The following is a 20,430-nucleotide window of genomic DNA, read 5'->3' as shown; positions in this document are numbered from 1 at the left end:
TTGCTTAAAAAAGAAAATGTTATGTTTTCCTTCTCTGTGCTTCAAAGTTAGCGTTTCCTTTTTACGTAGAGACAAAACTGCTCGTGGAATTTTCGAAGCTACCTCGGTGCCTTTCCCAAACCCACTTCTGTTACCCCGGCTCTTTAGAACGGGATCTTTTTTTGACTCCGCAGTCATTTGGCATACGTAGCCTAAACTCTTTGTGGCAAACAGGATTCAACAGAACAGAGCAGCTTTCTACATAGGACAAATCCAGGAGACCAGGGTAGTCCCGGCTCTAGCAAAAACATTGACATCGCCTGAGGAGGACAATATGGTTCTTTTTTTTCCTTAGTTTTATAATAAAATGTGAATAAAATATAGATTAAATTGTAAAAATGCTCATCTCCTTCATAAAGAGATCACTGATAATAATATATAAGTTATTCTCAGAAAGTAATTTTTTTTTTTCTCTTTACCATGCATGGCCAGAAAGTTTTTCTTGCATATTCAACCTTCCATATAAGCTACAAAGGTGACTGCAAAGTGGGCGTGTGTTGAAGGCTGTTGGTATGGATCCTCGGCATGTTCTGCAGCAGGGATACACACGGAGTGGGAAATTCCGCGCTCCTAAAAAATCAATAAGACTAGCGTCATCGAATTCAACGGGATCAGAAATTCGGCTCTAACCTTTACAGTGCAGCTCAACAGAGTTTAAAGTTCTTCAAAAAAAAAAAAAAAAAAATCAAACCTCTAATATTAAATACCCTTTAAAATTTGAAGTGTCTCCTGAGCTGTTGCTTCTGAACAAGACGACGACTGCAGCAGTAACGTGGGAAGACAGAAGGAAAAGGAATGAGGAAAGAGAGAGAAGACAAACAGTAGTTTCCAGTCCCAGCTCCACCGAGGCTAGCTTATCTCCTCGGGCAGAAACTCTACTGACATAACTGAAGCATGGACAATACAATGAAAATGAGCTCAAGATCTAGAAAGTACCTCAAATTCTAGTCTAAAACCCCGTATTTCATTCTTATTAAAATGTTTAAACGTGCGCTAAGAAGGGGCGCGCGTTGCCCATCTCCGGAGGCCACCTCTGAGTGGAGTCGGTGCTCAGCGCTGCGAGAAGGTAACGCGAGCTGCTCCACAGTGACTGCTCTCAAACTTTTTTTTCCCTTTAACTAGGAAAATAATTAGTTGGTAATTCTGATTTTAGAGACTGAGAAGAAAAATTTAGGACATTTCCATCAGAACGTATATCCTTAATTGAATAACTTCCTAGACTCTCTACTTAAAGTTTAAGTAACTGCTAATGACTCTGAAGCAAACAGAAATGTTTTGCCAAAGGGAAATCATCCGTATATTAAGAATGTTCAGTATTATTGCTGAATGCTAAAGGCAGCTTTTAAAGATCGTATGTTTACAAACTAAAGAAGTTAGATACATCTGATCATTCTGAAAAGTATACTGACACCTTTAATCCCATTTTCCTTCTGTCTGTGAAGGAACAATATTTCCTCTACGTTACATATATATCAGTGGGTAAGGTGAGCTTTCAGATTTTATCGATTTTATATGCAATACTGATGTTCCTCTCTGAAATAAACTCTTATGACAAATAACCTTTTTATAATATCATGCATATTATGTGCTGCAATCCCAGGGTTTTTTACATATACATATATATACACACACATTTTTGGGGTACAGTGGAGATACATTTTGATTAATCATAATGGAAAACTTTTTTTTTATATATTTTCCAGCGATGTAAACCGTTTGCCCTCTTGCTGTGTCTTTCCGCTTCCTCCTAAACTGCAGTGTTCTGTACAGAAACAATGCTGTGGCTAACAAATTACCTCCTCATCTGACTTATCCCACAGGGGTGCAAACGTACCCACCTATCTTCCTGAAATTCGGCCAAAAATCCTGTATGTTTGGTCCAGAAAAATAAGGAATTTGGGCACAATTCTGTGCCACTGATTCCTCGACCTTTTTATCAGGAGCACCAACCAGCCATGCATTAAACTTTAACTCAGTGAAATATCCATTTACAGCCGTTAGAGCACTACGATACACTGCACTTTTAGCTAACAAGTGAAGAAATTGGAACCAGATTACCTAAAACTGCAAATCCAAGCCCAGGCTGGCTTTTAGAGAAGGTCCCAGATTGCTGGACTCTTCCATCCAAAATGTTTCTCAAGTGTTTTAACTTAGAATTGTATCCTTCATGATATTGCAAGGCACAAATATCCGTTGAATTCAGTGTATATTTATTTTGGGCATGAGGGATGGAGGTTTCCTTAGCAGTTCATGTGGAAATCATTTTTAATTTATATTCGATTTGATTGCACGGGAGTTTAATGCTGATGGCAAAACCTAAAGCACAGGTCTCATCCAAAATCCTTTGGAATCAATGTGATTCTTAACACTAACTTCAGTGAAGCCAGGATTTCTGCCTACATGTTTTTTAAATAAAATGCATAGGTTAGTTCTAGAGCATTCTGATTACCTCTAGGATTCTGCCAGACGAAACTATGACAGTTTGCCTGCCTCCCAGGACAGTTTCTGTGAATCCCAAAAGCTTACACTTTGCATATAATTATTATATCCAATAAAAAAATAGCATGAAGTGACTTCCAAAATCCAAAGGTCAAAACTTCAGCTAACATATATTCATCTTTATTATGTAACAATGATATAATAAATAAGTTTATGAATTCATATGACCTGTACAAAAAGCCGAAAAGGTATTGCACCAAGTTAGGTACCGGCTATTTGGATTTAATATTGGTTAAACATGTGATCTAAAATTATATACAGTTGTGGAGTTAAGGCAAAACCAGATGATACCTTTAACACAACAGAAAGTTTGAAAAATAGACGTAATTACAAACAAGGGGATCTCATCTCCAGCTAATAAAGTGGTTGTGTCAAAGGAAGGAATCCCTTAGGTTTTTAATAAAGCAGTTATTATCAATCACATTAATTAAAACTGAAGAACAAGTGTGAGACTTCCTGCAGGGCAAAGCTGTTTTGCAAAGTTGTGCCTGAATGATCACCTTTAACCCTGGTAAGAGTATTTTTCTTAATGGTTATAATCTGCTCTTCTTTTTAGAAAACAGCACGTGGAAAAGAGGAATACCTTACATATCCAACTAAAATACAACCAGAACCGCTTAGCTTTATGTAAGCTAGACTTGATTGCGACTGGTGACAGAGCATAAATATGTGGGTGAACCATCCAACACACTACACGCAGAGGAGAATTAAAGTCAACCACTTATCAATAATAATTACCTTTCTCAAGACAATGGAATAGATCATGTCACTTAAGTCCAATGACAAAAACATGTATGACCAATATATCAATATACAGTTCTTTGGCAGCAACACACTAACTCTTGATTGAAGTCTGAACTCAAACACTCCTAAATTATAGACCCAGTTGCCAGTCTTTTCATAATTAAAGAAAATCCACTTCTCCCATGAATCCAGTAAGTCCAGTAAATGAAATCTGAATAAATCTTGCAGGCAGCTTTAGACCGTAACATTAAGCATAGATATTTATTGTCTGCTTTAGTCTCAATCCAAATATATTGTATTTAAACACACAGAATTCTGTGAAACTTCTGAGTAGTTCAGATGGGGCCAAAATCCATAAAGAGAATCCATATTCACCCATGAAAAACGAATAAAGAAACATCAATCCCATGATGATAAAATGATCTTCATGTAACAGAGGCAATGATGAGTCCACACCTGGATGAATGTCACAGGAAAATTGACTTTACAGGGGAAAGACCAGAAAGCCAGAAAACGTCGAATACTGCCATCCACCGACCAGATTACCTTTCTCCAATTTCAGGTAAACCTTATCCTCCTTGTCTAAATAGAGCAGGACTCCATTAGTGGCAGCTTCACGTGTGACGTCCTTGTCCCCAGCAAAAGCGGAAATGACTGGCTTTCCATTTAGCATCAAATTAACCTATAAGAGAAAAACCACTGAAAAGCCCTAATTAACAGAAAAAAACATCAAGAACTATGACTGAATATTAACTGCGGTGTAAGAGGTCTGCCAAGGTTCCCATCTTTTTCTTTGTTTGTTTGGTTTAAACTAAAAAAAAAAAAAAAAAAATTGCATTTTTTGGAGTGTAGAAGCACATTTGTGTTTCATGGGCCTGACCTGCAGGTGCGTGAAGTCGCTGGGACGCTGCCCACCGCGAGCCGCGGTCCTGCACGGACGGCGCGGAAGGTCACACAGCATCGCTTCCATCTGTTGTTTGCGCACGTTAATTGTCGACAGCCCTGTCCACGCTCACTGGGCTGTGGAGCTGTTACCCCAGTTTTGCTTCACTTTGCCTACTTCACGGGTGATTTAGAGATGCTCTAGCAAAGAAGGTATTTTCAAGAAACTTAGGCACCCAGAGATGCGATGTAGGCACCTAATGAGATGTCAAAGCTGGGAGCTTACACTTCACTGCGAGCAAAATACATGTCCCTTCCATTACTGACGGCAGCTTAGTTTTAAAGTCTAGAACAGACCTTTAGCTTTATGAACCACTGCGCTGTGTTTTGGTACTGAATCCATTTTTCTATAAAACACTTCTGAAAGTCAGCACAGCCTCTGCTCTGAAAGCAACATCACACAGATGCCGTAAATAAAGATGGGCAGGGGCTGGGGGAACGGACAGATCCCGGCATTTTTCATTTCCCCAATGGCAAACTATTAGCTTTCTTCTGCTTCTTCTTTCTAAGCAGCTATAATGCAGTCACAGAGGGGTGAATTATGAAATGCTTATTCATATCGAGTATGCTAGCCCTTGCATACGCTCCCATCAATTTTAATGGGAGCCGCCATGGAATAAATTAGTGCTCAGATTAAGTCGGGGCAGCAGAATCTGGCCCTGATTTGGGATTCGCCTATCTGGGAAATCCACTTAATCAGATGTCCCCAGGGAACCAATTTCAGTTTAATGATATTTAATGGCACTAACAGATGTTCCAGGGGCATAGTAATATCACTTATGCAGGAAGCCTTCAGGTGATTTAGTGGTGTTTAAGGCTGCATGTGGCTGAGGCTCAAGCTGGTTTGCTCCACTGCAATGGCTTTCAGTCCTCCTCCCTAGTTACCACACATGCAAAAAAAAGGCATCAAGAGTTTACTCATTGCTTGGTTTTGGTTTCTCTCACTCCTTCTGTACCATCTCTCTAGGTCAGGTTTCCCTGCAGATCATCCTGCAGCTATTTTAATCACAGCAGAAGACACATCACAGGTTTGCACCAGATGGTCTCACGTTAACCATGTCAAAATGGAGCCAATAAAACCCATCCATCACTTTAGAAACTCTTGATCTGTGAAAGATTTCAGGTCATGTGGCAGGTTGTAACATTCCCTGTTACGAGCCTCAAGCTCCCAGGTTTGAATCCCTGGTGTGTGAGACACCAACGTCGGCACTGGACTTCCACAATCCGAGCCTTGACATCTTTCCTGGCAATACGTATTTTAAACCCAATGAAGCTGGCTGACATACAGTTATTCTAGGCCATTTCAACCTTCAGCATTTAAGAGAGTGAAAGGAACAAAGTTGGAGCCTATGAAATAGCTTATAAGCTCATTAGAGAGATTTTCATGAGGTCAATATTTCATCTAAGACTTTCGTCGTTGACCGGAATGGAACCATGGTTTCCTGTTGTAACCTGAAGGGGAATTTCACCCGGGATGGGGCTGTGTCTCGCAGCAGCCTCCTCTGCCACCTCTACCATTTACACTTTTCCCAGGAGCTTTACCGGCAACCCAAAGGCAGAGCTGCCACAGAGAAATGGCTGATCGCTCCTCTGCAGAAACCAGTTTCATCTCAGCCTTGTACGCCGAAAACCACAGATCAGGGGAAAAGCATCAGATCCTTCAATGAATCTGGTGGTCTCGTGGGTGGGAACGAGGGAAGCCACCGATGTTATTCCAGTTCTAGAAAGCCAGTATGTGTGTCACAGAAATCGTATGACCTGGCATGAAGATTAAGGAATGTACTTTAAGGAATTTACTGTTGGCTCAGCGAGGGGATGTTCAGGAACTCAGAGGCTTTTCCTCTAAGCCGGTACATACTTGTACTTAATCAGGTAGTTCAGCTGCTATTAAGCTACAGAAGAAAGTGCAGAATCACTCCTTGTTTTCTTTTAATATATGACAGCTATTTTACGTATTACATGGTGAAGAAAAGTTTAAACTGCTATAGAGGTTCCCTAGAAGACAGACATCCCTGTAGAGGTAGAACATTTCGGTGCATTACAGAACTTGCAGCCCACCTTAACGAACCTTGCTCCACAGCAGACTGGTGTCACAGACAGACACCCGGCATCAGGAGCTGAGCCAGGTCACACAATGTCACAGAAAAAACCAAAGCTGGTTTGTGTCCCCACAACTCCTGTGTGCAAACCGGTGAGTTTAACCTCTAGTAAAATATGACTCTTCAATGGTATCTATGCAATGAAGTGAAATTGAGAGCTCTATTTTACTCCTGGGTGATCCGTTCTATTTCACGCTGTATGCCACCCCAGATACTCAGTTCCTATGGTACAGAAGTGAAGCTACGGCAATTTTTCTGAGGTGAGGATCTTGCCTTGGTACAGCTGTTCGGTTTAAATATATTCACTCCACTGCTAGGAACTCTTCACCACAGGTTGCTTTAAACTAAGCTATTTTTCCTGGAAAGTTATTTAAATACTCCTGTGTTCAGTCATGATCCTATTCTAAATAAACAATTTATGTAAAAGAGTTTATAGTCATACTTGATCAACGTACCTGAATTGTTTGACTCTGATAGACTTTAATTACGTGAAAACTGAAACTGTAAATTCCTTTTCTTGGTGCTACAAAGACAGACTCCAACGTGAAAAAATTGCCCACATTTACTAGGATCTACAAACAAAAAATATAGGAAGGGAATTAGTACAGGTATTCAGTGCTAAATAAAAAATACAGAGTATTAACTTTAGAAACCATTCACCCATGGAATTTTTTTCATGTACATCTATGCTGGTTTATTCATTGTTCTCTCAATTAAGTTGGAATATTATTCATAAAAATGGATATTTAGGTATGTTTATAGTACAACTTTACTATAAATAAACTAAGGTGGAAAATATTTCTTACTTTGCTACTACATCGTACCTTCAAGACCTTTCTTCTATACATGTTTAGCGGAGATTAAGAAAAGGCATTTTTTGTTCATCATTCCCCAAAAATGAAATCAAAACACTAACTCAGGGAACGGCATACTGGTTTTGGCTAAAAAGCAATGGCCAAGTCAACACCATGTTCCTGCCAGTCTCAAGCTGAGAGAGGAAGGATGTACGTGAATGGTATAATTCATTCACCAGTTTATAGGCAGAGTTACTGAAATACCTGGCATATCTGAGCAAAAACTGGCTGTGAGCCTTCGCTGCTTTATATGGTTTTGTAAGCACTAATAATAATTTGAGTTTGATTAAACAGAGACAAGTACCAAAGGGGAACATATGAAAAGAGCGCATCGTCCATATGCTAAGTATCTTCTCTAATGACTACATTTTTCCTTTCTTTCCACTTAGTTATGCTTTCTTTTTAATTGATATTTTCAGGCTCCTTCATGCCAGACACAGCCCTAGAAAGCCAGGAAGTTAGGGTCACTTACATCGCTAGCATTACGCTACCTGACACATCTGGCTTCAGCTGTCACGATTTACTGCTCATTACGACATGGTATACGAAGAAAAACAACCATCAGTCTCAATTACCTCGGACTTGCCCTAGGACAGGAGCTGCTGTATGAAATGTGTGCTGGCATCTGTATGTTAATGTTAGTGGCTGAGGCGAGAGGGGCTGTACTACGAACCTGTGATTGTTATAGAAAAGTTAAAGGATTTTTCCTTAAAATTCCTTCTTCTTTCCCCTCTCAAAGACTGCACAAGCCGTCTAAAACCTACGCAGCCTGCTTGCACCCGGGAAAGCCCCATCCGCAGCCTCCCGGGGCCCGGTGCTCAGCCAGGGGCTGCCTCTCGGATGCTCGCACGGCCCCGGCCGCTGCCCCCACCTCTCCCGGTGCCCGCAGCCGCCGACCCGCAGAGCCCGCTTGGGGACCCGCAGAGCCCGCTTGGGGACCCGCAGAGCCCGCTTGGGGACCCGCGCAGCGCCGCTGGGCTCCGCTTCGCCCTCAAAACTTCCTTGGCCCCATCCACCGCGGAGCTTGGCGGGACCGGAGCTGGCGGCCCCCCGGGAGCTGTGCGGCACCGCCCGGCCCCGCGGCCCCGACGGCGGCCGCTCCGCTCCGCGCCCCGCTCCGCTCCGCCCTCCCCCGCCGTCGGCCACATCCCGGGGGGGGGCAAGTGGGAAACTACTGCGGGGCGTGAGATGTCCTCCGCGGGGGCGGCTGTCCCGGCTCCCCCCGAGGCTCCAGCTGCGACCTGCCCGGCCCCTCCGCTTTTCCGGCTGTGGGGTGCGGGGGCTCCCCGCAGGCAGCCGCCCCTTGCACCCCAACTTTTTGCCGGAATTAAGGAAATGGGCGAAGCGGGGGTGGGGGGGGAGCGGCGGCACCTGTTGATCGCGCCCGGCCGCGTCCCGGCGGGGGGGGGGGGGGGGGGGCACGGGCACCCCGGCCCCGCGGGGATCCCCCCCCCCCGCCCCCCGGGCCCCGCCGCTTACCTGGTCGAAGTAGATGATGCGCGTCTTGTTGCTCATCTCGGAGGGCTCGTGGTTGGTGCTCCTCACGGCCGAGAAGGCGACCTTGGAGTTGGCCGCCCGCACGGAGATGCCCAGCGGGGAGGAGGACGAGCCCTTGGCGTCGGTGGCCGGGTTGGAGTCGCAGACCACCAGGCACTTGCCCTCCAGGACGATGGGCTCCGTGTCGTTCTGCGCCCGCGCCGCGGGGCCGCCCAGCGCCAGGGCCAGCAGCACGGCGGGCAGCAGCCGCCAGCCCATGGTCGGCACCCGCGGCCGCCCGCGCCGCCGCTCCGCGCCCCCGCTCCGGCCACCGCGCCGCGCACCAGCGGGAGGCACCGCCGGCAGCAGCGGCAGCCGCTCCCCGCACACACACACACACGCACACACACACGCACACACGCACACACACACGGCCGCACCGCCCGGCAACGCCGCGCTGAAAGTCTTCTTTCCTCCGGCTTCTTCCCTCTGCCTCTTTTTTTCTCTCGTTCTTCTCTTCTCCTCCTCCCTCCCGCCACCACTTTGTGCTTTTTTTTTTTTTTTTCCTTCTTTCTTTCTTTCCCCGAGTCCTTTCACCAGCTCTTTAAAACACGCCACAAAAAGCTGCCGAACGAAATAAACACTTTCCGGTGCCCCCTTTTCTCCCCTCTCTCCACATCAAAAAAGAGAGTGAGAAGGAGGGGGCTGGGTGGGAAAAAAAAAGCCCTCAGGTGAATTATTGATGTGAGAGAGGAGAAGAGAGAGGTCATGAAGAAATAAAACCATTTGACGTTGCCATGATTGCCGCTGCTGGCTCCCTCTCCCCTTCGAGCTGGAGATCCAGGATGCTCTGAGTGGCGGAGTGGAGAGGTGGTAGCTTACCCCACAGCTGCCAGATCCTGTGTCTGATATCACTGCCGGGGTGCTGCAGACTCCACTTCTCCCTCTCTTCCCCCCTCTCTCTGCCACGACCCCCCCCAAAGAGTTATGTCATAACAAACCTGCCCAGTTCTCACCTAGCTGGGCAGATGCGACGGTTCGTTACTAGCGACCCTTCTCTTGGAATTGCCCCTACGCAGACGCACACGCTTGTCTTCCCAGGCAACTTTTTAAGCAGCTACGAAGCCAAAGGGAAAGGAACAAAACATTGCAGCGTCCCCTGTTTTCAAAAGGAGGAGGGGGAAAGAACTGCAGCCTGGTTGACAGGCAGCACCTAAACCTGGAGGAATCTCCCAGGGCACAGACCTGCGCGCGCATTTGCGGCTTGCGTTTGGGCATGACGCCCCGACCCTGTGCACGCTGCCGTTGAGCCCCCGTTACACAGCGAGGAGGGCAGCAGCACTCCTCAAAGCCATCACTCAGACATTGGATCACTGGTAGGACTTCCCTGATTGCTCTTTGAGGTTGAAGTTGCCAGGTACCACCTCATGGTGCTGCCAAATGGCGGCTTCTGGTAGTGTTTTGGTTAGACGCCTCTGTCCAGTATTAGTTTCTTTTTCTGATGTGTGCTGAAAGGGTTGGAAGACTAAGCAGGTACCTTCGGTTAGTGCTCCCACGTATTTCAAGATTATGAAAAACGTGACTGGTTTGGTGCTGCTGCTGGCTTCTAGAGAAGATCTTTCCTGCATCACCTGGTCCCACTGAAACAGTCTCATGGTGAAACCTAAACCCTCTTCAGGGACTGGTAGAAAGGAGACAGTGCTCCCAGAAGCAGAACTGGCCAAACAGATTGCCATCCAAAACAACAGCAAAGTGCCAACAGTTTGTAAGAAATTGAGCATATGATTTTTAGGTAAATACCTTTCAATACAACGAATTTTTGTGCCTATAATAGCTTTGCAATAAATATGTCCCACGTCAACCATTTACCACCAGCAGCCTTCATTCTCCTCTTGCCCAGAGGCATCTCTGTCTGGGTGCAGCTTTTCTGCCTTTCAAACCCAGCTGGGAAAGGTGCTGATCTGTTTGGAGCTGCGGATGCCGGCACATCTTGCTGCCTCCCGTTCTGTAGAGGACGAGGCTTGGGATGCAGACAGCTCACACAGCACCTCAGCTCCGTGCTGGCCGTAAATCTGGACACTAACAGACAAAAGAAATTAAAGAAGCAACAGGAAACTAAGAGGAGGAATAAAAAGCACCGAGCCCCACTCTCTGCTGAACATTAAGGCTTTCTGCAGGCAAATGTGAGCTGGGACTGGTTTTTAGCTGGTGTGGAGAACTGGGGGTGAAGCACAAAGTCTGCAGAACTCAGCAAAGCCTTTCAGAAGCCATAAAACAGCCAGAAGTCCTCTTAGCTAGCAACAAATACAATACTCTCTAAAATTCAGAAAGCCAGACTCAAATTTTAAGGAATCTCTTTGGTCAGACAAGAGGTAAAAAAGAAATTTTACTGTTTTCTAGGAATGCGTCGGTATCCTCTTATTCAATGACACCAACAAAGAGGGATAGAAGAGTCAGGCTGAGAAGTACCACTTGCTGTAGACAAGGAAAGGAAACACAAAATAACACAAATACTTGCAGCACAACTTTGTCCCTTTTGTAGGAATTGGATCTGTAGAGTATAAGATTTATGCCAACACATAGGAACACCTGTCTGGAGGACTCTTGCGAAACAGAGCTGTATGAAAACAGGAACAGATTTTCTGCCACAATATTATGTAAATAAATACAAATGTATAAATAATTCCACATTATTTCAACTTCTCGTGCTTAAAAACTCTTCTGTACGTCTTGCTGCTGAGTAGCCTTTTAACACTGCACAAATGACAACAAATATATTTATAACGTGCACAGAAATCTAGATTGAAATTTGAAACTGCTGACAATTTTGAAAGATCAATCATTTCTCAGATTAAAAATTTTACAATCATTTCAGACAGGCTGTTTTAATTTCATTTTGTTGTGGACGATGACATCAGCTGTCTCTATAGAGGGGAAAAAGTGGAAAAAGAAGAAAATAGGCAAAACTCAGATGAAGAAACTGAAAAAAAGGAAAGTAATACCAGAAACCAAACTGGTCAGCCAGACAAGGTATAAGCGGAATCAGGGGTTTCAAAAGCTGGCTTTCCTATTTCCTTGTCTGCAGGAGCAGGCACTTGCCAAGTCTGGCCTGGCAACACCATTTTCCTGTTCCACTTCTCTGACTTGAATACCTTGGGGATGCTGGAGGAAAGATGAGTTGAAAAGTGAAGTTTGCATTTAATTCATAAGCAGCAAGGTTAATCGTCGTTCTTATTTTATCCGACAAAGAATTTCTTCGTATTGATCCAGCTCCCTCTAACAGGGATTCCTTTTTTTTTTTTTTTTTTCCTTTGAAAGAAAAATGAGTAAATAAATAGCGACAATGCTCAGGAATGGAAATTCAGTCAGATTAAGCTCACAGATTCTTTCCCTTTCTGGATGCATGCCGTGGAAGCCTAAAACTGTCTCCAGTTGGAAGTATTTTGCCCTTTCACAGGGACCTTCTGCAGGTGTGCTAGGCATCTTTCTGACAAAGGGAGGAGTCGCAGGGAGAATAAGGAGAAAACACCATGTTTACATTTACATTTTCATTTACCTCTTGGCTTGTAAACTTGCATTAAATACAATTTTTGTATCAATATTGCATGATACTTTTCAAATCTCTTTGGAAAAAAAACATCTTGCTTTGTATAATTAGTCATTTGCCTCACAAAGGGGAGCAGTAATCTGCCTCAGACTTCCTCTCCTGCTTTGGAGCTTCTTGCTTGTGTCTGGAGGCCTTACGAATCCTCCTAACCCCTGGGTGACAGCAGCCCTCCTTCCTCTCCTTTTCTTTTTTTCCTTTATCCTAATTATATTTCCCTTCTGTCAAGCCGAGCTTTCCGTTTGCTGGATGCGTAACGGGGTTTTGTAGCGAGCAGGCTGAGCACCCGCCAGCACCCTCCCAGGATGAACCCCCAGCTCCGGTGCTGCTCTTCGCTGAGCTCGCCCTAACGAGGACGCGGGAGGTGGAACGGTGCGGGGGGCGAGGGGGGCGGGAGGCTGCGTTCAAAGGCAGAGTACCGAGGGCGGTTCAAACCTGTGTTTACGGAGCTCGGTGGTCCGGCTTTTTATCGCCTTTTGACATTCTTGCAGGCTAAATATTGTATTTCCTGAGCTGGCCGTCGTCTCCATCTGGCTCTTGGCTCCCGTACAGACCGACTTGTCTTCTAGACAGCTGGCCCTGTGGCTCGCAGCTAGTTACACAGTTTGTTGGCCGAATCCAAAACGAATTCACCTGGCTAATGAGCTTAATGGTTCTTAAGAAGATTCCGTAAATATTTTATAAAGTACATTTCACTTCATTTACTTAGGCATGAAATGCAAAGAGATCCTACAGGAATATAATAAAATCTTCAGCCACACATAAACATATGGCTGGAATGACTAAAATGAACAAAAGTTTTTGCTATGTAATTCAGACAGATGCAGAATCAAGCCTAGATTTTCCTTGCTTTATTTTAATCTAAAAGCCAACCTTGCTTGGCTTTTAAAGTAAGCTTTTTCTGCACGTTTGCCTATTTTTAATGGACGTCTCTTCATTCCATTCCATCTTCAAGTATTTTTTTTGAATTTTCTGCAGCAGCAGAACAGAGAAACCAATGAAAAACAATTGTCTACTTCTATTTGTTGGGCTTCTTTAATTTCCCTGATACTCCGCTATAATAAATGTGTGCTTTGTTGCCCACCTTAGGAAACAGAATTTTAAAATTGTGTGGGAATTTTAGAGGTGATTAAGAAAATGAAGTCAGCAGGATGTCTGCATGTGTGTAAAGGTAAAACCGTTCAGATATGCTGACAGCATTGGCATTCGAGGTCTTTATCCAGCATTTCTTACGCAGCCAAACCTTCTGTTTGGCCGGTACTGCAAACCTGAGCACACTCCAGGCCCGAGCACGAAGTGCAAATCGGGGTTTGAAATGCTCGCGGCCGGATTCTGCCACTCCTTACAGCAGCATCTTCCTGCAGTTACTCGCTGATGGATGTCGGGAAATATTCCACACTTACGCTGTTACACCGAGTCCAATAGACTTAGTCTGGATTTACATCAGTGTAAAACTGAGAGCAAAAGTTGACCCTGTAGCTTCTTTTTACTCCTTCATAGATCCCAGGTAGGAGTCAATTGTTTGCAACATGAATAGGCCAGTAAATTTCATCATTAATGTTGACTGGGCTATCCACAAATAGTTTAATATTTCTTGTGTTTATTTTTATTCAAAATATTTCCAGTAAATCTCCTCCTAATTTACATGTTTATCCCTCTTGTAAAAACAGAGCTTTGGTGGACTATGACCGTAAAATCAACTTAAATACATCAGCTGCCTTTATAGGAAGCACCTGCAGCTATATAACTTGTTATAAAGTAAAATTTAATTCTTGTTTTACTATTACATTTCAGTTCCTGTCTAGAAAAAAAAAATCCTTTATTTTTTGTGTTTTCAACTAATTTACCTGATACATTTGTGCAATTTTATGAAATAAATAATTTTGCGAAGCACTGCGCTGACCTATGCAACGATCTTAGATTTTTCAATTGCATTTTAATGAGGCAAGAAGTGTGATTTTTGCCCAAATGGAATAAAATCAGATGATACGGTCAGAAAACCAGAAAAATAGCCTAGCAGGAAAATCTTTCCCTTTTAGCAGGAGGGAAGGGGAAGGAATATGGTTTGTTACTTGCTCTGAGTTTCAGAGCCCATTGCACTGAGCAAGATGGTAACAGTGAACTCAGGATGGAGTTTGCAAAGGCTTCAGCAATCTGCTGGCAGTCAATTTAGCTTAAACTGTTGAATATAATTTACTAATTTAGTGTCAAGGAAACCACAGAAAAATTAGATCCTGAAGTAGTGTGATTTAGTGCATCTCCTTTGACATCAGTCGAGGTACACAGATTACCTCCCCTCAGGAGAATTTGTCCCAGATAAATTTCTCACTGAGTGGTTTTCATAGCAAGGGCCAATGAAAAACTAAAAATAGCGTTGCTGAGGGAATAATTTGAGTTAAAAGAAGTGTCTAAGAGAATGAATTAAGAGACTGTCCATTGGTTGTATTGCTTGTTTGATATTTAAAGGGAGTGGGTTGAGTGGAAGGCTTGTGATGATATTCAGGGAGGAAGCCACAGGGAATGGCTTCGCAGTCAGATTTTTAGTGCCATCTGTTGAGATGTGCCAACTTTAACAGAAAAAAAAAAAAAACCCATGATTTTGTATATATTGTAGGTTTTGGTTTTAACTTACCAGCTTTCATCGCATCTGTTTGCTGCTCAGACTAGTTTCCAGCCTCCTTGCAGCATGGGTGATGTCAGATGGTCCTGCTACATCCACACACTACTGGGAAACGTAAAAATCAGTGTGGTACCTTCAGGAAGCTGGGTTCTCTCCTCGAAGTTTAGAACAACTATCATAAGAGCAAATCTCTGAAATGGGCACAGCCCTCCAAATCTCTAGAAACACATTAGCAACTGGGACAGAAACGTGCCAGCGCATATTTTTTTACTTCTTCTCCCCAGTATATGGCTTCCAACAACTATTCTCCCCTCCTACAACAGGTTTTTTAACCTTTTGCAGCAGGGGCTGGTGTCGAGGCAAGTTGGGATGACCCAGTAGTGCAACAGCCACGGGAGAGCTCCATACGGAGAGGCCTAAATGAGCAAAACTGAGTGAATAAATGATTTCTTTAAAATTAATTAACCAAGGAAAAGGTTTAAAGGAACAAAACTATTTGGGGATCAACCCCCAAAAGTGTACTTTCCACTTCAATGAAAGAAATAGTCTTTGGCCAAATGAATCCCTTCTTTGAGAAAAGTAGAGGGGTTGGGTTTGTCCACAGACTTTTTATGATGGGTAAGTTCTGAAGAACCAACTTCCAAAGAAAAATCTTGACGTTTGTTTTGTTGTGGTAGTTTAGGGATAGGAGAGAGAAAGTTTGTGATAGTAGAGAGGAGAAAATTTGACCCCAAATCTTCTAGAAATTTTGTCTAAAATTTGACCTTTCCAGAAATTATTTGTGACGGCAAATGTGCAAAAGAACCTCAAAGTGTCTGAATTTTACTTCAGTCCTTCAGAGGCAGAGCACAGTATCTCAAACCTTGTTTCTGCTGTTTTCCCAAAAGCACACATCTTTTAAAACCAATGTGCCATTTTTTCCCTTTAATATTTTGCTTACTAGATTATTTGGATAGCAAATATTATAATCTCAATGTACGTTTTCTTCTTCAAAATGTGGGGCTAACTTAGGGAGTGCATGTAATTTATGTAACTTAAATCTACAACATATTTAACATCAAGTGTCTATTCAGTCCTAATATTTGCAGTTCACAATTGGTAGTGGGTTAGAAAATTAGTAAATGAGTCTCTCAGTATTTCAAGGAAATAACACCGTGTAACTTACCCAACTATTCAGGCAGCTGGATACTAAGTCTTTTACTGTACCTGTGTCTCTTGGTTGCCTGCTTGAGGATTCAGGAGCAGATTTCACTTTCTCTTGTATTTGTACCATTACCTAAAGCAGTCTGGAAGTAAAGCTGAATAGACAATTTTAGAAGAAAAGATGCTTGGTTTGGGTTTTTTTTTTAATTTATCTCTGACATCATTAGCTGGTGTAATAATTTTCAACTATACGTTAGCAACATATTTAGAGATAAACATAAAGCATGAGTAGCCTAACCTCTGTAGCAGGTAAGAATTGATTAATCTGGTTAAATATTGTGATGATTTCTAATCAAAGCAAAATAATGTAAGACTTTCTTCCAAGCTTTACTTGCCTCCAGCAAGCCTAACTAGTGCTTCTCCTGCATCTCTCTAAAATGGAATCCTAAAAGAAAAGCATTTTTCTCCTTGGTCAGGTATTTAAAACATAGTTTAAATGAGTTCACATTTGAGCTTTCTGTTGTGCGTCCCTATAAATGTTTAAAACTGCTGTTGTCACAGAAATTATGTGGCAAGAAAAACAGTGGGGATTACAATGGTTTTGCTTTGTTATTTTTTGTTTTGGTTGTTTTTGCAAGAGTGAGCCATACATAAGCAGTCATTCCCCAGGTGTTGGTACTAGGCTCCTCCAAATATGCCTGTTGAAGTATCATATATGGATAATGACAAAAAATCTCCAAACCCTGAAGTTTTAATGAAATATTAAGGTCATGTTAGATACATCCTGATTTTTCAGCATTCTCAACCCTCTGTAAAGCTTGACACCACATTTGCAGTGTTCCTCTGTGCTGTGCGTACATCACTACTGCAGTACAGAAGCATTAAATTAATTTTTCCATCTTCCATCCTTCCATTTTTTCTTAATCTGAAAATTGTGCCAGCAGCACGAAAGCTAAAACACATTCCCTATCTGTCCTGCAAGGCTTGCCATTAATCCAAAAGGTAAATTCTCATCATTGCCCATGAATAACACTTTCCACTATTATTTGTAAGCGTGCGTGATACTTCACAAACCATACCCACAGAAAGCATCCTGGAAGCCATGCATTTACTGTCGAGGGCCGGACAAGACAATAGCATTGAGGATGATCAGCCAGTGCAAGGGAAACACACGGCACTGCAAGAGCTGGGTTGGCAATCCTCCTTCAAATCCCCTCTAAGCTTGCTAAGGAAAGCAAATTCATCCCAGAGGACCCCCAACCTTGTATAATTAACTATGCGTAATCTAGAACTTCCCATAGATGAACTGCAGCCACCTCTGGGATGGAAAAAGATCAAGTCTTTTAAAAGCATTTTTCCATTAAATTTGAAAAATTATCTGGATGCGTCACTGAGTAATTTTTAACCAGACCTTTCTGATTCTGTCCAAGCAAACCTGTCAAGAACAATAAATATCTATTCTCTATCTTTGTGGTAGTGAGTGCTTTAAAATGATGCCAGGAAGAAAACAATACATATATTTCACAGCTACGGAATCAAGTCCATCGAACCCACCAATTCCCTCCCTTGGCTGGTAGGTGTCTTTCCTGAGTGACAGTCTGTTATCATTTTTATAACCCACTGTCTTAAGGAAATGAGGCTTCTGAGCTCACGTTCTGAGTTTTGGTTGGTCCAGAAATAACTAATAACTTCCAGAAACGCTAAACTTGCCAACAAATTGTGAAATCTTCATCTTCTCCATCATCAGAGATGGATCAAAACCAGAGCAGACACGGTCTTGGGCACCCTGCTGTGGACTAAATGACCTCCAGAGGTGCCTTCCAGCCTCCACCACTCTGTGATTCTGCTAAAACTCTTTTTTTTTTTTCCCCTCTCACCAATGAAGCTACCGAAATATGTAAAATAAATACTGGGCAAACCAGAAAGCAAATGAAACAAATGTCCAACCAGTAAGTACCTCTGAGGAGCTGATAGTATTCAGTAACCACTCTGAGGTCGAAGTACTTGACAAGGGTGTCCTTCTCTGAGACTCCCGTTCCAAAAGTCTTTTCTTAACAAGCAGTGTCCTGCTCCCCAGCGTAACGCCAATCCCAATCTACGGGGTTTTCAGCTCGAAGCATTGGCACTTTCTCAGAAAGTAACAAAATTTCACTGACTGCATTGCGTTGAGCTTTCTCTATGGCTGCTCACAGTTTTTCTATGGGATGAGTTCATCAAGATGAATGCTAATAAGCAGTTCTCTGAGCCTCAAAGGATTCGGATAAAAAAGCTTTAACACAGAAGCTATTTTTTGCATGTATTCCAGCCCTTTGAGGAGGGTGTCAGAACAGCCTTCCTGCCTGCAGAAAGGGAGAGACAAATTGATGGAAAGGATTGACACACCTCAAGCACAGGCTCTGCATAACTTCTGTGCATTCGGTCCCCAGAACTGGATCCAAAATCCAAATGTAGTCACCGCGTTCACAGAAATCAGGCTCTGGGGGTGCCTAGCTCCTCCGTCGATAGCCCACAGCCTCATCATGAAGAGAGGAAGGTGGGAGCTCTGGCCTCTATACCAATGGTATAGAAATGTTATTTTAACCAACGGCTTTTCAATATAAAAATATAGAAAGATTTCTTGAAGCAGTGACTGGCACTTAGGTTTCCTCCTCCCAGGTGACTGTCCCAGTCTCAGGACAGTCATTATTCTACGTGCGGCTCAATATCACTGGACGGTTTTTGCACAGCGGCGAGGGGAAGAGGTGGGAGTGATTGAAATGAATCACAACTGTTTTCTCAATTTCTTTCCCTGAAACGTCTGTTTTGCAGAGCACACCTGCACGGATGCGGTACAATCAGCGCCTCTAAACGAGAAGTTGCGGGAGCCTGAGGAGCGCCCGTCAGCTCGGCACGCTGCGGCCTGGCTCCGCACGGCTCTTCCGTCAAATGCAGCCAGAATGTACTTTAGCTTGGAGAGCAGAGCCATCGCCGCCGGGCTGTCCTTTCGCAGGGCAAGTTCAGTAAATCCATAATCAAAAGGATTTTGGTGGGTGTTAATTTTCCTAATCAGCTTAACTCCCGACAACAAAGTGAGACATCAGATTGTTTTAAATGGCAGGCTTCCAAATAACAAACTTCAATTTAAGCAGTAACGACAGCAACTTAGGATATTATCAGAGAATTATTAACCGGCTGAGAAAAGTTCCTGTTTTGAAATTGAGTCGAGCAAATTTCTATTTATAATTACATCATTTCAGGCCAAGCCCTATAGAGCTTGTTCAGGAAAATTTCTAGGAGCTAGAAGAAGAGTTTTGGTATAAATACGCTCATCAGTACTTGATCTTTATAAACAATAACCTTTGGGGTTATTTTCTTTTTTTAGTTCAATGCTCACGACCGAATGACATCACCATAGCATACATCACCAGTTACTTATCCTTGTGCAAGCAAACGAGTGTCAGTTATTTATGTTTCAAAACACATTGCAGCATTTTTAAATTGCATCCAGAGACTTATATCTGCATCTGAAACCTTTTGTTTCAAATGTCGTCGTTATAAAATGAGCTTCAAGCAACATTTACCCACTTTGTAGTTTTCTGTTGTTTAATTACTGCGGACTGTCCTTGACTAAACTATTCTCAACGGGCAAAATTCATCCCTGGGTAAGCAGGCGGCAAGTGTAAGGCTTAAGCACATTTAGCAACCCCTGCAATCGTTTCAATGATACCCAAGAAAGCACAGTCTGCTTCTTAGACGCATCACATGAGCTGCAGTAATATGCTGTGGTGTGAAATGCTCGAGTTAATGCTAAATAAAATCTCATTTGCACGAAGTATTCATACCTGCATGAGTCTGAGTTAGAGTTTTCATTAAAAGGCTCTCCCTTTCTTCGGGGCTCTGGGAATAAAGTAGATGGATCGACTTTTGGTACACTCTACTTGGGTAGTGAGCAGCAACAGTGAAATGAGTATTTGCATTCAGTTTGGTGAGAAAAACTTAATAATTGAGCATTTTGGCGGTCTGAAAATGCCTTTCAAATCAGGGAATGAAAACTTGGTTTTATGAATATCCACAGCAAGACTTCAGTGAGCGATGCAGGGAAGGATCTCACCAAGAGCCTTTTGAGTCCCTGTTTGAGTCAGAGCACCTCAGCACTTCGTCAAAGCAGCCCCTCAGTTTGAATTTTTTAATATATTCTTCTTTAAGGCGAGCAGCTTGAAATTTGTTTGTGGTTCTTCTGAGTCGCCATTAGCAGCAACTTCTTAAGCACAGGAGTGAGTATTTTCTAAGAATACTTTCAGGCTTTAGCTGTTGTACAGTGAGTGCCCAACAGGTTCCCTTTTAGAGACCCCATGTTTTTATTCACTTTGTCTAACACAATTTTTTTTCTTCTCCTACAATTGGTGTATGTATGTGAAAGGTATTAATTCA

At 43.1% G+C, this 20,430-nt stretch overlaps 2 protein-coding genes across 5 annotated transcripts in view; both read right to left on the bottom strand.

Annotated features, from left to right (window-relative positions):
- Positions 1-3,617: 3,617 nt before the first annotated feature.
- On the bottom strand, positions 3,618-15,267 carry CBLN4 (cerebellin 4 precursor). Its single transcript, XM_075768319.1, has 3 exons — positions 8,657-15,267; positions 6,779-6,895; positions 3,618-3,964 (listed from the first exon to the last, which is right to left on the bottom strand). Exons 1-3 carry the CDS (start codon positions 8,930-8,932, stop codon positions 3,767-3,769), a joined length of 591 nt encoding a protein of 196 aa, XP_075624434.1. The 5' UTR covers positions 8,933-15,267; the 3' UTR covers positions 3,618-3,766.
- A 41-nt stretch (positions 15,268-15,308) lies between these two features.
- Positions 15,309-20,430, bottom strand: part of LOC104639300 (disheveled-associated activator of morphogenesis 2) — a 107,349-nt gene continuing 102,227 nt past the window's right edge. For all 4 annotated transcript variants that reach the window (XR_012837981.1, XR_012837982.1, XR_012837980.1 and 1 more), the window contains 2 exons: positions 18,403-18,569; positions 15,309-16,175 (listed from right to left, as the gene is read on the bottom strand). The gene's annotated coding sequence lies outside the window, so the exon portion shown is untranslated. The remainder of the gene's footprint in view (positions 16,176-18,402; positions 18,570-20,430) is intronic.

Source organism: Balearica regulorum, chromosome 16 (genome assembly GCF_011004875.1).
Source record: "Balearica regulorum gibbericeps isolate bBalReg1 chromosome 16, bBalReg1.pri, whole genome shotgun sequence".
In the NCBI taxonomy this organism is placed as follows: domain Eukaryota; kingdom Metazoa; phylum Chordata; class Aves; order Gruiformes; family Gruidae; genus Balearica; species Balearica regulorum.
Note: the sequence above shows the minus strand (reverse complement) of the source record. Positions and strands in the feature narration are given on the sequence as shown.

Bases quoted from the DNA above. Each gene is read 5' to 3' on its own strand.
- CBLN4 (XM_075768319.1), bottom strand. From the start codon at position 8,932: ATGGGCTGGCGGCTGCTGCCCGCCGTGCTGCTGGCCCTGGCGCTGGGC. The intron at 6,896-8,656 runs GTAAGCGGCGGG...TTTTGTTTGTAG, and splicing joins GCATCATCTACTTCGACCAG to ATCCTAGTAAATGTGGGCAA. The intron at 3,965-6,778 runs GTACGTTGATCA...TTTCTCTTATAG, and splicing joins ATCAGAGTCAAACAATTCAG to GTTAATTTGATGCTAAATGG.